Below are 17,001 nucleotides of genomic sequence, written 5' to 3'. Positions count from 1 at the left end.
TGATCAAGGGTAACTGCGGTTAGGTTTCCCAACTTTGGAAATTCTCAGCTGTTTGAGATGTTAAATTGCTGCTCAAAATATCCTTAAATGAGAAAGCCTTTTTGAATATTTAGCTCCAATTTCTATATTTGACGTAAACTTATCTTTGTTTTTGCACTGGTTTATTTTCTCATTTTAAACTTATAAACTTATTAAGAAAGTGCAGTGCAAACAAAGTTCAGTATATGTGAGGATTTATATGCATTTTTAAGACGAGCAACAATTAAAAGTGCTTTTTCTGTATATGTTGAAAGTTACTCCTCTTGTTCCTGCAAATTATAACTCCTGCTGCACACGACGAGGCAGTCAACTGGGACAATGTAAAATCAGGTCGCCTCTGTCTGTGAAAAAGAATCGGCTAAAGTGTGCTCATCCTGGAAGGGAAAAGCTATTAATATACAGTATTTCTCCCAAAGTCACAGAGTTATGGGAAAGTGGACTGCGTGGTTGCTTTAGGTTGACATTGACACAGTTAAATTGCCCTTTCACTTCCCTTAAGAAAACACAGCGCCGGCACTCCATCTCACGGAACCAACACTGTGCCTGTGAAATATCATTTGTATTTTATGGATTCAAGGAAGAAGCTTAATAAATACACGTTGTGCTTGAGTCCAGCACAAATAATAGTCTGTATTTTGTTTATGGCGTTATTGAAAATCTAACTCTCTTGTGACAGTGGGTGTAATTAGGATTTCTTTTCTGCCTTGCTCCAAACCTCTGTTACTCAGATTGGAGTTGCAGCTAAATAAATTAGGAAGACCTTAAGGGTGGAAAAGATAAAAATAAAATGTTGTTCATTGGAAACAGAAAACATTTCGGTACATTTTCTTTTTACATCTGTGTGATTTCCTTTCAGAGCCCTGGCAGACATTCTGAGGCAACAAGGACCAGTTCCAATTTCTCAGTATGAACATGAAAACATTGCAGCGATTGATGGGTCCCCCAAAGATGAGACGCCGGTCAGAACCTTGAAGAATCATTACACACCTGTTCACACTAAAGCATCAAATCATGGTAGGTCACACTGCTCTGCTTTAATACAGATCAATAACTCAGACTGTGAAATAGAGTATGGTAGAAGGGCAAATAACTGGCTTTATGTGTAGCTTTCACAGCATGTCCATATACCAACTTTATGTTATTACGATGGTGTAAGCTTTCAGTTTTGTAAAGAGAGACCCACCATCACTCTCTTTAATCTGCCACAGCATCCTGTGATTGACGTTTACTGAAATAGAGGCTTTTCTCTCAATCTTTCTCAAGAGGAAATGTATATGGAAATATTTAGCAAATTAAATGCAAGGGCCTATCGGAGTTATCCTCTCCCTCATGCTGCGATCCCATAAGCTTACTCAGCATTGCTCAAAATTGAGATGCAAATTATTATCTTCTGACAGCGACGCAAGCTTTTTGTCCAGAGATAATTCTGGAGTGCAACGCTGTTCCTCCTACTTTTAGCCGGCTGGTCTCCAGATTCCTGCTCCAGGGATCAGCTCGTTTGCTAAGTGCCCTAGTATGGTGTCCCAGATTCAACAGTGTTATGTTTTACTCTTGTGTCACTCTGCCTCCCAAACTCTTTCCATCAGCACCACCAACCAACATGTGAACTGCAGGAAATCAGCAGCTTTTATCACTTTTCTTCAGCAGAATGATTTTATTTTATTGGTGTTCTAGACTGAAATGGAAAAAAAATGACTGAAATGAAAAAAAAAAAAGTTTTTGCATATGAGATTGTTTTCACATAAAGATAAAACCCTTGCAAATCACCATTCCAGATGGTCTCAAATAATCCATTCTTGGTTATTTATCATAATGTTTCTGTGAATCATGTCACCTTTTGACATTTGTTGTTCAAAACAAATAAGTAAAATGGGCAACATACTGAATCCAAAGTTGCTCATACATTGTAAAATAATGGGTAATTGAGAAACAGTAAGTGCATAGCATCATCATTTAAACACCAGGCTTTAAGCTGTAGAGGCAGACAAGCAATCACCAGCACTTGTGTTCCTTTGCAAGTCAGTTTAAATGTGGCGTTCCCCAAGGTTAGATTCTTGGCCCACTGTTGTTCTCACTTTAAATCCATGTTCCCAGTCAAGTAACACAAGACCATATTTGATTATTCATTGATTTCATATTTCCCTTCTAAGGCATTAATTAGCTCCAAAATACATGACAATAGTTTACAAGGGATCAGAAAGTCCTGGAATAGAGGAAGTTCATCATATAAAAAAGAACAACTAGACCAAGCTTATTTTACCTATTAACTAAGCAAAATATGGCAACTTCATCAAATTCAAACCCAAAAAGTTGTTTTGTCTAAAAGACAATAAGAAAATGCTCTATTTTGTGAGGGTTAGGGTTGCTACATAAAACCTTACAGACTTGGCCACGTCATCTCTGTCTGTAAGCTTAATCACGGAGTAAGGAACATTCTTCCGTGTGATTCACAAAGCCACAACTTGTTGTTTTCTTCAGTATATGGTAACACCCACAGAAAAGATGTTGGCAAATTATGAAAGCTGTGCCTCATTTGCCTGCTATTGTCTTCTGTGTGAACAGCAGCAGGACATCACATTGCAGGGGTGAATGCTTTTGAATGGAGGAGAGGAGGGTGTGCAGGCAAGGATGGATGCACTTTAGGGAAGACATGATCTCAATGTGACAAATACAAAAAAGTATAGAAAAAGCATATTTCTCGTATTAAAACGATTCCATTATAGAAACGTATAATCGCATATTATGTGATTACTTTTTATACTATATATATCGTATAGCTGGCTGCTTAGAACTTAAAGGAGATCGAGGACAATTCAAGGTTTGGAGTTTTCAGTGTTTATTTTGCCCTTGAGGCCCTCAGTGAACAAAGATGTGTTCTACAAATGGCTCCAGTCAGTACTGCACATTTACGTCTCTTGGTGAACGATGTACATCACCTCTCTGACAACAGAGTTTTTCTTTCTCTTACAAATTGTTCTTCACAACTTCCTCGACCAGCCAATGTCAACCACTGAAACCAAGGAAAAGCAACAATGTAGGAAACTCTTTGACTGCTCAGACCTATTTTATCTCTCCATAAGAATGAATCAATAGAAGAAGAGACATTGATGTAGCATTAAAGAGTATAAAATACAATATCAATGGTCCTTGCTCAGTTCCTCCTTTCAGTCTTTTTTATGACTTGTCTTTATATGCTGTAAAAACTGCCATTCAAATATTTACATTCAACCCAACTAACCCAAAAAATAACAGAATTAGTAAAAGAGGCTGATGACGTGCAGCGGTGGTTGATTATTGCATATGAGCTCCAGACATAATCAGTTTATGAACAAATCGCGTTTGCTGTTCCTAAGACAGAGATATTATATCCACGATGTGATGCTGATGGAGTGTGTCTTGTGAGGAGGATGGTACGCCAGCAGAACTGCCCCAGAGAGAGCATTATCACTTCAATTTCCTGGAGTTCTGTTCTCTTGATTTGTCCTCCAAAGTTTCTTTGTTGCTGTGAAAAAAAAAATAAAAAATGCGACAAATGTGTTCCACACTTTGCAGACAGAATGAAATCATCTCTGTAGGACACTCGCAGCAACCGGGATCATTTTAGTTTCGATTGGGAGCAAGTTTTCCCAGGGTGGTGACATGTAGCTGATGAAAATGAGTCTGGATGAGTCTCAATTTGCCTGTAGAGAAACGATTAGGGACTGTTTGTGTCTGTATTTATTGCCACAAAGTCGGAAGGATACGTTTGTTAAAAGTGAAACGGAAATGCTAATGTTTTCCCCTGCACAAATTATAGCTCTGCACCTAGTATACCGTTAGTTTAGGATTGAGATTATAAATAGTGGGAAACAGCCTGTCTACCTCCAGCCCTAGCGAACATGTTTGTTTCTGTCTCCTGGTCAACCTCAGTCAGTTTTTGCAGTGTTGTCATGACAGCAACGTTGTCTGCACGCCTGTGTTTTCTGGTCAAGTTGAAAATGTTCCAATTTGGTCAAGAATTCAGGCACGCATCCCAGGAGATTATGAATCTAGGAATAAATCTGAGTTTCTGTTGAGTTAGTGGTTGAGTGACAACAGTAAAACCACCATTTCCGAACCTAAGCTGATGTTGTCATGAAGTATGACAACGATGCCAAAAGCAAGAAACAGAAACCCTTGTGTTTTTAATACTTGCCTGTTTGAACAAGGTATGACAAGAGTGCAGAAATGTGTACACTGCAGTCACAAATTTCATGACTGTCTACTTTTCCCTTAAGCCTGATTCAAACCTTGCAAACGGTGCCTTTGTTAAGAATTGTTTTTTTCTTAAGCTGAAATAATACCTGAGAAAACATAATAGAGGAAATGATCTGACCTGGTGGAGGACTGTCGGGGTAACGTACGGAAGACCAGGTGCATGCCAGTGGAGGTGGGCAGTAGGGGATTTGCCAGTCACTCCCTGAGCAAGGCCCGAGAGGCATTTGGCATAAGTGGTGCTGGGAGAAGAAGAGCCATCAGCGGCAAGTTGGAGGCAGCAGAAAAAGAGCATCCAGATGGCTCTGGCTGAAGAGGGGGGAACAGTTGCTGCAGCAGAATCTCACTTGGACTCACCTCGGTCAGGTGGCCTGACGAGAGTGTCGGTTGTCAGACCCAAAATATGCAGTGACTACCGGAGACAACATTGATTATGTGTCCATGTTTATGGGTCAGAAGTTGCTTCGCTAACTTCCTTTGTTAAGGTTTATTTTTTCTTAGGTAGCAGTAATACATTGTTACGCAATGCCCCGTGGGAGCAATTTATATCGCAGCCAGCATCATCAGCTATGTGATTTCAGCTCCATGGTTTCATCTTAGGAGCACGCAGAGGTTATGAATCATCAGCATTTCACCCTATGAGACAAAACACAAATAGGCTATATCATGTGATAATACACCACACTGACTGCAGGGTGATATGCCTATTCCCTTATTTGGATATTAACTGATTTCGTCAAAGGTCCCATATCAACAGAGATGGTCAGAGTGTGTCAGTAATCACTTTTTAGTCATCCTCTGGGTTTGATTTAAAAAAAAAGAGAAAAGACAACAATGAGCTGTGTTGCTGAGGCTTCAATGCCAAACCTCAGTGTGATGAAGACCAGGCCTAATGGTCCCAGGTGTTTCTTCTCATTACGATAATTTGAAATGCTGTTCGATCCCAGCTTCCCCAGGCCCAAAGGTCTGAGTGATGTTATTGACTTTGAAGTGGCTCCTCTGAGAAAGATGCGTTTAACTGTTCTGTATAGTTAATACAGAGAAGGACTAACAGAGAGGAAGACAAAGTTTATCAAAGCACCTATCCTCCTTCCTTTCTCCTAACTCTTTGGATTTTGGATCTTTTTGTTTCTTCTCCTCAGCTGGTCGATGCTACATTCTTTCATTGGCTTTTAACACTTGTTTGTGATTGACAGCACAATTGAATGCAGCCTGGGTCCTAGCCGGCACATTGACTCGCTGCACTCTCGAGCAGTGCTTCAGAGCAGAGTTAACGGTGACGTGGTGCAAATTGCATTACGGAGCTTCTTACACAGGGGAAATCCAAAAGCCTTTACGTTTACTGCACTGCATTCTTATACAACACTCTCCAAAATATTAAATCAAGAGAATCAAACCCCAAGCATCCTTCCACCGAGGAGCGCTGGAAATTTACTATCCAATTAGATTTTAATATTTTAGATACTGTGGAGAAGGAAGGAGCACTGATAAACGGTCAATGCGGAAACCCTGAGATCTGCTGCCTGAAGCAATACATATTGACAAGCTGATGATACTTTATTTATCCCGAGGGATAACTGACAACTTTGCATTACAATGACGAACTGTATGTTTTCTTTATTGTACTAGAGGAATCCAAGGTGGCAAAATCTATTCTACATTATTTCATGTACAAAGTGAGATGTGTTTTTAAGTCTAACCTTTCCTTGAGAATGGTTTTGAAGCTCAGTATGGTGCCTATGACCGTGGCCATCTTGGCAGTGCCTGACTCCAACTAACTCCTAGCTTACTCTAAAATGGTCAAAGAGGAGACGGAGCTGAGGCAAGGGGGCGATGCCTACAGCCTGTGATGACACCCACGAGTCACTCAAGGCAGCCTTGTTTTTAATCATGTATAGATTTTAAGCCTTGATACCATTTAAACCAGTGGGTTCTACAAAAATTCACCCCCGTTCAGCTATTAATGGAGAAGTTAGCTTCAGAGACCAAAACTGTTTTCGTACCAGGCTGTAACCATGTTTATTTCTGCTGTTAAGTTTTTCAGCACCTGAAGTAGCCTCTTGGACTCCACTTACTATAACAATCATGTGCCTTTATCTCGTGGCCCTGAATTTTAATTATATTTACTAAGTGTTTCTGTTTTGTCTGTGATGTATTCAAAACTGACCCAGAATGAACAAATTTGACAAAAGCTGTCAAAAGTTTGACTTTGGTGATCATTCATAAGTGCAGACTTTTAACTGGACTTTTAGTCAGAGGAATCAAACATTGTACTATGCCGTTGTTCATCTTTTGCACCATTGATTTATCCACTAGGATTTCATAGATGACTTCTCCTGAAGTTCTGGTAGCCACATTTGAAATGTCTCTCTTTTGTGAACTTTTTTCCCCATTAGCTTCCAAGCTAATGACACTCACAAGCGACTAACTAGCCGTGCAAGTATTAAATGTTACAATGTCTGTAACTCACCTTTAGGCAAAGATAGCTCCAACATTATAGTGCAGAAATTGATTTCCCGCAATTTTGTTTCACCAGGGCATTATGGGAAAGAAAACCTGCGCGGCGGAGGCCAAGACATGCACAACTTCATCTCCTCCGGGTTTGTCACTCTTGGACGTGGCCATTTGAAAGGTAGACCATCCTCATTGTGCCTTTTTTCCCTTACACTACCATGATAATAATGTTTTCACTCACAAAGCTACTGTGTCATGCTGTCAGCCTGTCTCTGCCAAATGACTGCAACATTAAAAAAAAAAAAAAAAAAGTCGAAGAATGTGACTTTTGTTTCATCTCAGTGGAAGTTGGACGTTATAATTCGTAATGGCTTGAAGTGACATCTTGCAAAGTCCTCGCACACACTCCTTATCTATGATTAAATCCACACTTCCAATGACAAAGTAACACTTCGACACTCCGTAGGCAGCCGGTGTGAATACAGCACGGCACCACAGTAGATTTCTCTGCTATTGTCTTTCAGTTGTAGTCAATCAGAAGCAGTGTTTGGTTCGGGATGAGTCATAAACACCAGGCCCGTTGTTGTGTTTTTACAGCGCAGCACTCCATAGACGAGTCGGGGCAGATGTCCTGGCAGGGCGACCTGGACATCCCCATGTCCTACGGTACGTTCTCCAAGTTTCCCAGCCGCTCAACCTGTTTCCTGCTCGCACCCGATAAGAGAAGTCGCTCACTCTTCACACGTGGATCAGTCGAGTGTCCTTGGCTGATAATCACAGCGCAGTCACCGAGCGTAGAGTGCCAGAGTTGTAAAATTGTATTTATGTTTTAGTCGGTGGTTCTGTGGCCCAAAAACATTTCCTCTGGGGTTTGTGGGACAGCAGGTCTGAGCGAATGGTCTGATTTTCATTTGTATAGACAGGTGAGGGTGTCAGACATTAACAGGGCTGCTGTGAAGAGTAAAAGTGTGAGTGCAGGCAGCAGATAAAAGCTTCTTGTATGTCTGCAAGGTAAGTGAAAAACACTCTATGTGCAGCTTTTTGCTTTCACTGAGAGCGACCGTCCGACTGAATGCAGAGCCTAGTTTGCGTATGTCGAGCATATTCTACTTTCTTTCCATCTATAATTATGCCCCTAACGCATAATCAGCGGCTAGAAAGCTGCGTTGAGTTTCGCTGAGTACTTCAAACAATGGGGACTGGGACTGAGCCGCTCATGTTGACGTTTGAGGTAATAAATGTTTTACTGAAATCACTGCGATGCAGAAAAGAGAGAGGACGTCTGAGTGGATGGTGTGTATGACGCAGAAGAGGGGGGAGAATTTTCTGTGCTTGTTCGGCCGCTGAGAGATCTTGGAGAGAGAAGTTGGAAATGCACTTCAGGCCAATTACAGCTGTTGCCGTCTGCATCGCCATGACGGGTAGTTCCGCTTCTTCACGTCGGGCTACTGCACTGATCTGATGCACTACTTTACTCAGACAACTTTACCAGATACTGCAACTTATGATATTAATGAACCTGATCTATAAAAAACACTTTCAAAGAAAGAGAATTAGCCACACAATGATTGACTGGTTTCCACTGTGTCCCTTTTGAATTTTAAGCAAGCTTTTGTGGGTGGGTTCTTGGATGTGTTCGGGACTCACGAGAAAACCTCCAGTTTGCTGCTGCTTTGAGTGACACAAAGATGATGCGCCAAACTGTGTCTATCCTCAGGAAATTGCTGTGGCAGGAGGTGTATTTTATTGAGCTGACGATTGCAGCCTGACAGCTTTATTTTAGAGTCCTGATAAAGTGTGAAACGGCGTAAATCACTGTGAACAGAGGCTTTGCAGCGGGCAAGTCTTTGTGAGGTTACAGATATACATCTAGTGTTACTGAAAAAAAGAGGGAGAACCTTTCTTTAAACGTCCTCCGTGCTGTCTAAACTGTCAGCGGCCTTTACCAGCACACATGACGGCAGTTGTAAACACAACAACGACTCTGTGTGGTATCTGTGTGGGCTTTGTTGCTAAGCTCTGGCACATGTACTCCAAATTCACTCTTTGAAATTACACTTTTAAACTAAGGTACATATAAAGATTGAACTGCATTTAAACTTCTAAATGTTGATGCAACACCTGGGGGCAAATGGCGAACAGCCGGTTTGAACACAGCGAGTGTCATCTTCCACGAACATGGCGAGCTGAATGAATCCCTTCAAGCAAACGTTAATATTTCAGATTGCCGTCTGAGGCGGCGACCCTCTCCCGACTGTACCTGTCACCCTGTCACCGCACCTATTAGCTGACACGCTTTAGCGGCCCGACGGCTGCGGCTGTCACTTCAAAGCGGAGGTCCTGTCAGCCTCATGTCTTAGTTTAACAGCTGGCTGTCGACGGGCTCTCTTGCTCTCGCTCTCGCTCCCTCTGTACACACACACACACACACACACACACACAAGCACACCTCCTGTCTGGAGGAAGCAGACTGACAGATGTGCATCCTGACCTCGCTTCGGATCTGCTCCACAAACACCTCAAACTCTGAGTTGTAGTCAAACCCAGTTTAGCTGCTTTACCAGAGTTTTATTTTCGTACATCTTTTAGTTGTCCCTTTTTCTTTTCTTTTCAATAGTGTACATTACACTCCATAACATACACAGTATCCTCGGATTTCTAGGGTCCTCCCTTCCTTATTTCCTCCTTTCAGTTTCTTCTCCATTTCGTTCCTTTTTTCCTTCTTGACTTTCTTCCTTCTCTTATTTTTCTGCTTGTTCTTTCATCCTTTCTTCATTTCACCCCATCCCCCTTCTTCCTCCCTCCCTTATATGATTACTTTCATCCACCTACTCCTTATTCTCTCTTTTCCCCTTCCATTTCACCCCTTTGCTTTTTTTATTCTGCATTTTATTCTTCCTCTTTCCCTTTTCCCATACATTAAACATTTCCACATTGTACTTGTTCTCCCTTCCTTCCATTGATAATCTCTTATTTCATCTCATCACTTTTGTCCTTCCTGATGTCCTTATAATCTCACATTCTTTCCTTTCACTTGCTCTTCATTAGCTCTGTAAAAAAAAAAGCTGTTACTACCTCCTTCTCCACAAGCAGAGTGTCTGCTAGAGGAATGTGTCTTATTCGGGGAGTAATCCGATTCATTAAAAGTGCATTTTTCTGTTCAGGTACACGCTGTCTACATTCATAATCACTCCTTTAAAGTCCAAACATGAGCACGAACGACCTCAAACTCAAACCGCGCCTTTTTGTTTGTGTCACATGCTTTTGTTTGCGTGGGAGCGCCACGGTGAAAAGAAAAGTACAACCAGTCCGGATTCGAATGTACGTCACTCCTAACAAGCTGCGAAACAAAGATCCAGCTCACACCATTAATATTCATGCGCCTCTGATGTAACATGAGCTTTGTGTGGATCCGCTGAGACACATGAGCCTCGCTGGTCTACCTGCTCGAGTGCTTGGCTCAAGTGACTGTGTGAGGCCGCCGCCAAGGCTCTGAGATGGATTTATTACGTCTGATATCGGTGAGCGTTGGGGGAGAATGGTAATGCGCGCCGGCCCCGGCCTGCGGGTCTACATTCACCGTGATGGATTGTCTGTAGTGATGAGGCTGTTTAAGAGACTCAAGCAGCTGCCTCAGAGTAGAATTGGATTCCTATACGTGGATGCGAAGCTGCTGAGATGCTTTGTGTTGCTGTGAGACAAAAATGTGACCAGAATGTTTTCTGAAAGCAGCTTTTGTTTGGTTGTTTTATAAAAAAAATCCAGTCAGTTTGAAAGGCTTTGACTTGATGGGCTTTTTAGGTTTGGGAACCATACTTATCTGGACAAATCATTCACATTTTCAAGGTAAACTAGTGTCCGTAATCATCGTGCATCGTTTAGGACATTTGAGCAACTCTCAACTTTTGTCAGGGTTTGTAAAGATTTTCTTAAGTAGCCAACATTCAAACATTTATTTCAGAAAGATCATGGTTGTGAATCAGAAGATTTTCTGTATCAAGTTGAAAGAAAAGAATCGTCATTATAAAGCTAGCCAAACATTAAACCGACGCCTGTCATCCCCGAAAGTGTCCGAGGTTAAACAATCCCGTCGAGTGCACTTAGGAACATCTCCCAGACATCTTGTGTACAAACACTCCCCCTCGTCTTCAGGGCGTATTCGTCTCTCCCCTTGCTTTCTCCCGCCTGTGGCATCCAGTGATGTGCATCCTGCTTAATTACTTTTTCATGAGTTGCTCCCTGTTTTCGTCCCCAGGGAATTGCTCGCCCCCCCTCCTCATCCCAATCCACTTAAGGTGACCTTGTCTTGTTGGGACGCACTGCTGCAGTGCTCCCACCTCCCCGTGCTGTAATCCCTCCCGGCATACAGTGCGTGTGGGCATGTGTACGGCTCTGTAGCCGAGAGTGAGTGCAAATGGAGGGCTGTTAAAGTGTGCCAAGTAGGTATCACTTGCCCAGTTTGCCTCCATTACCGAGTCCTTAGCGTCTTTAAAGCTGCTCTCAGTGGCTGTGAACTTGAGCAGACGCGAGAATCACTGATCAATAAAATCATGACGTAATCAGCACCCTGCACACTCATGTTTACCAAACTGACTATGACACTTTCTATTGATTTAAAGGGATCAAACAGTGGCAAGTGGAGCTCTTTCTGGATCGAGTGGCCAGTGCTTGAAATCCACTCTCAAGTTTGTCTGGAAAACAAAGGCACCATTTTTATTTTTGTTGTGGATAGTGTTAGATTTGCTTTGCTCTAAATGTGTAAATAGCTCCTGAAAAATGTAGAAATGATGAATGTGTGACTTATTTTAAAAGATGCTGGAATCGACAACAAATTTAGATGGATGAAAGCAGGTCACTGTAAAAAAAATAAAAAAAGTCAGTTTAAAAAAAAATATGGAATAAATAATAGCACTGATGTGCATAAGATCATGTAGATGAGTGGGTGTATATATTCTATTTATACTGTATGATGACTGTGATCATACTTCTAAATGACACCAATGAAATCAATCATCACTACATTCTGAAATGTTCAGTACTTTTGTGGATTATGTTAAATGTCAAGCATATTCCATTAAAGTTCAGTGGTTGTCTGGCTTATGAAGTTAAGATTTCAGTAAAGAGTTGTGTCTCATACAGCATCCCAGCTTGTATCCTGCCCAGTCACTGGTATCGCCTCATCTGACGCCTTCTAAGGTGAAGGAGCTGCATCTCCACTTGGAGCTCTCTCCTCTTTTTTTTTTATTAAGTGGGAATCTCAAAGATTTTCATTTCAGGGAGTATTAGCATATTTATATATTTTCATTATTACAACCAAGGCTGTCTGAGGAGACGATGCTGGAAAATTAGGTGTATTAATAAGTGAGTGCAAATGTAATCTCTCTCCGTGTATAGCTATCTGGACATGAATGCGGTATGATGAATAGTTATCTGACAAAAGACGATCATTTCAGAGATTGCAGCTTCACGTTAAAAGCCTTTAGGTATCGAAACAAGAGATGCAGGGACAAATGATATGAAACGAAATAAAATGTGTAGAACTTATCGCTGTAGTTCATCAAAGATACGTTTAAAAAACAAGACAGCGGTTGTTGTTTTATCTGGCAATTTAAAATATTGCAGGAAGTAATGGAACTAGAGGGAGCAGCCACAGTGAGCAGTTAGATGAAGAGCTGCAGGCTAGCTCCGAGCTCCTCACTGTGACCCTGCTGTTCACAGACTCATGCCATGTGCTGCTTTGAATGAGATCGTGGCTGCTCACAAAGCAATGGACAAAGGGAAATTATTGTTCAGTTTCTTTATTAAAACAACAACGAGTAGTTTCACTGATCTCTGAATGCAGTGACTTGTAGTATTAAACCACATTTTCTGTTAACACCAGCAACTACGGGTGTTTCCAAATTAACCAGGACATTTTTGAGACCGCCACTTCATCCATTATTTGAAATCAAGCCCTGAACAGATAGTTGACCGTGGAGAGATGAACATTTTTGTCAGGTAACTAGGCTGGAGACTTATATTTGGTGGAGCTTGCAGGCTAGAGCAAGTTGTTAAGACTTATGCAGCCTTAATACGCAAAATCTTAAAAGGCAAATTTGCTGTCACCCTAAAATGAAAGTCACCGAGTGTACAGAGCAACAGGACCTCTATCAGTAGTGCAGGAAAGTATTTGGTAGTCCCGCTGTGGTCCTCCCACATAGACTAGTTTCCATCAAAACACTCATTTAAATCAGCAAGACTGGAAACAGCATCTGAGGTGAAGTCTCCAGAGGTGGTGGAAAAACAGAGGACAGAAACACAGTTCTAATAAAAGCAAAAGTAAAGTAATAAAAAAGAAGCAGTTCTGTTTTACAGTGTCTCATCTTCTATGGAGGTAAAATCCACAGTTCGTCTCCCGGCAGGCCGCATCCGTACATCGCAGCATAAAACACCCCAATATTTGGCAGTAGAGAGTGGGGTGGGATAGAGACCCGGACACAGAGTCATAACTGTGGCGTTAAGTCTTGAAATGATCAGAGCAGTCAGAGGCCTGAGATTTAAGGACAAGGAATCAGATATAGAGATTTGAGATTTGCAGCTTCCTATCAGAAATCTGTGCACTTTTCATCCTGCTGGTTTGCAGTGAATGCTGAGCCAGATATGAACCTCAAATCCTAAGAAGATGGGCATTTGGACAGAACAACACTCCCAACTCTTAGCTAAAACTATGAGTCTTTTTTTTTTTTGCAACCCATGACAGACTTAAAAAATCATGATCATACAGGAAAGCAGGCATTTTGTGCGGTAGATTAGAGATTAGAGGAGCAGGTGGTAACGAGGTTAAAGTATGTTTAGATGTTGTGCCTCTGCCGCATGTGTAACAAACAGAAATTGGCGCATTTGCATACTTTTGTTGGACTGAATAATGTGCTCATAGAAACTCCAGTTTTCAAAGAACCCATTAAATATATTCGTCTGTGAAGTGATTTGCCCAGAAACAGTTTTGCGCTGTTGATTATGTTTCCACTAAAACAACAAACGCATTTGATTAGTGCACGCTTGGGTGACGCCATGTTGGCGAAGGCAGCCGAATGCACACAAAGTTCAACACAACAATAAGTGAACTCAGAGACTGTAGAAGGCTGAAAAGCACACCAAATGGAATCTGAAGGCGAGGAGTAAGAAGAATTGTAATGTGGAGGAGATTAAACAAACACGGATAAAACCACTGGTCCTTAACCTAATGGTATAAGTGCATAATGTTACTGACATTTAAATCTAAACCACACATGATGCTCTACAGTTCAGTTCAGTTCACGACCAGCATGAGGAGTTAAACTCTTTGTCGCTGGGCAGATTTCAGTCAGGACTGTGACTGCTCTTTATCAGATCATTCTAAGTCGGCCCGGCGTTTTCCGAAGTGGTAATTTCCGCCTCTTTCTCAATGAGCGTGATTCGGAACAGCAGGGAGACGGTCCTCTCCCGGTGCACAGATCCGCCACTGCCAAATGCACAATATGAATTGATTCGTCTCCTTATCTCGCCTGTCCATTAAATAGGAGGCTAATGAACCTGATTGGGTTGGTTAGATAGAACTCACACTCCGAGGATCCAGCGAGCCTCCCAGCCGCGCGGCCGGGGCTGAATGTTGAGATTCATTCATGGCATCCTGACACACACAGATAGCCTCTTAACACCTCGGCTGATCCAGCCGCTCCTCATGCATTATGTAGCGCGTGTTTGTACACTGAAGAGCTCACCGGGCGGAAGGTCAGACCTCACTATCTCGCCACTTACTCCTCCAAACATTCTTTATCTCAAATTGTGAATATATGCAGTAATTCCTCTTTCATATCAAGGCTACCATATCTGCATATATTTGTGTCAGCCAGGTATAAGGTTGAAATCAAATATTTTTTACCTCTTCTCATGAAATCATTGTGACAATGTGATTTGGATAAATAGGAATAAAAAGAGGATTAAGTCTGGAAACAAAATTATTCCAACTTTATGGGCAACAGCGTATTTAAATATTGGGTTTGGTTTTCAAATCCAAAAACTCAATATGTCATATATATATATATAATATAATTTTATTCTGGACCATCTGAGATGAAATATGATCAAGAATTACCCCAATATACAGTAGATCTGATGTTTAATGCTTCAGAGGTCCCTTCTCATATCACGGATTTGAATCAAAATCTTTCTTCATGCGTAAAAAGAAAAGACAAGTAGCTTCAAAGTGAGATAAATTTCAGAAATGCACCAAAAACTAACTTTTATGGCTGAATGCAAGAAGATATGAACATTTTTTCAAATTAAAATGCGACCCTAAGACACAGAAGTGCCGAATCCCTTTACTTTTCTGCCATGTGGTTGCGTTTGATTTATTTACTTGCCTTTCTTATCATGTCTAACCACTGCGGTCTGGTTTAAATGGCGGAGCTGTAGCTTATCACCAACCCTTACATCTAAAAAAAAAAAAAGTGACATAAAAGAGTACAGGAAATGAACTCACACACACAGCTCAGACACAAAGCAATTTATAGTTCAATAACAGTCAGAAAAGGCAGCCGAGTGCGAGGAGTCTAGCCGGGAAGGTAAAAGGTCACAAGGAGGAAATAAAAGAGTAGAAAGCTGGAGCTGTGCTACTGTCAAGGAGGCACGTAGATGATCTGGCTGAAATACACGGGGGAGGTGTAGATGGAGCAGGTGTGCAGATGGGTGTGGAGGTCAGGTGAGGAGGACAAGTGGGAAACTACCAGGGGCTTCTATGAATATTATGAATGTTCCAGCCCTCAGTTTGTAACAAGAGTTGGAGCCAAAGTGTTTAAACTCTCCTCCAGAGATAGAAAAGATAAGTATACAGTTTATTAAAAACAGTCACTAATGAACTGATCAGAAGGCAAACTAGCATATTCACCATCTTGTTCAATGACATAATCTAGCACCGGGGCATTTTAATGATATGTATATTTTATCATCTTTGTAAATGGACCATATGCCGAGTTCAGTAAGCATTACTTCACAAACCTGCCGAACGAGCCAGGCTCCACTTTCACATCTTCTCCTCCGCAGGCCGCGGGCTGTGCCACCGTGAAATGCTATTAGCAGCGCAACAAAGCCGTGAATTGAATGCCACGGCGATGAGAAACTGCTATATGACATGTAAAATCCTGTTAGGATGCAGATTAGCGTTATCTGCGCTCCACCTGTCAATATCTATTATGAGCGGAGGGCACGGGCACGGCTGAGCTGGAGGTGGAAGCGCTTCTGTCAGCACAGCGGCCGCAACCAAACGCTAATACTTGAAAGAGGGCAGCTCGTATTGGTATGCAAACAATTAGTTTGGATACAGTAGTCGGGCCTGCTCCAGGCAGCGCTGCTTTTATCATGTGGGAAGTATACTCCTGTTACACTGAGGAGGGAATGTATTCTCACCAGAAAGATGCCAGAACAATAGACTAATTAAAGAGTTGACGGCCAAGGATGAAAAAAAGCATTTCAACATGTCTGTTTTGAAGGACAATGTTCTCATTTGGAAAACAGACAGGGCTCCATTTCGGAAGGGTTGCATTTACAACCACATATACACTGGCGCCTTTCTCAGATTTTACTCTAAAAATCGAAACTTAGTTAGTTTACTGCCAAGAGAAGACAAATAAACCCGTTTTTACCTTTAAGACACTGCGTCTGACACGCCAGGATCTTTCTATTAGGCTGTTCCTCTTTTGTATTTAAACCTGTTTTTCTGACAGCCAGCCATCATTCAAAGAGCTGTACGTGGCAGCGGGTCTGCCGCGTTTTGACGTCAATTTGCAGCTATTTTAATGAATCCGTCTCCACGCAGGGGGCGTAATGACCCGTGTTTTACTCCGCACGCCCGACATGAAACATGCCTTTGCCCTTCAAGTCTGTTCACCGCATTTTAATCATGTAGGCGAGATTGTGTTTTTTCTTTTTTTCTTTTTTTCTTGCTTCCAAAACACAGCTTACCTTCAACTCAATGCTGCGCCCGAACGCCTCCCGTGCAGACACGCAGAGAACAGATGACGTAATATCTCCACCGCTGCTTCTCACAGTTGCGTGTAACATTATCTGCACGGGAGGTGGTTCACTACTATATATCACCTTGTAGTTTGGAGGGAAAGTGTCCTCAAAGATGTTCCAGTGGTTTTTGTTGGGTCAAGTACACAGAATAAGTGTTTTATTCTTCTAACTTTGGATTTTTAGATAATTAAGATGAATACCCTTTGTATTCTTTAAACTCAACTGTCTGAAAAATACATCATC

At 41.7% G+C, this 17,001-nt stretch overlaps 1 protein-coding gene across 1 annotated transcript in view; it reads left to right on the top strand.

The window, feature by feature from the left end:
* LOC311507035 (shisa family member 6) overlaps nt 1-17,001 on the top strand; it is a gene marked incomplete at its 5' end in the record, with an annotated part of 62,630 nt that overhangs the window by 3,925 nt on the left and 41,704 nt on the right. Inside the window, 3 exons of the mRNA XM_084571230.1 lie at nt 896-1,053; nt 6,809-6,904; nt 7,324-7,392. Of these exons, the coding sequence (XP_084427356.1) occupies nt 896-1,053; nt 6,809-6,904; nt 7,324-7,392 (323 nt within the window). The remainder of the gene's footprint in view (nt 1-895; nt 1,054-6,808; nt 6,905-7,323; nt 7,393-17,001) is intronic.

This window comes from Chelon labrosus (genome assembly GCF_963514085.1).
Source record: "Chelon labrosus genome assembly, chromosome: 21".
Lineage (NCBI taxonomy): Eukaryota > Metazoa > Chordata > Actinopteri > Mugiliformes > Mugilidae > Chelon > Chelon labrosus.
This window is presented reverse-complemented; position numbering and strand designations above follow the sequence as displayed.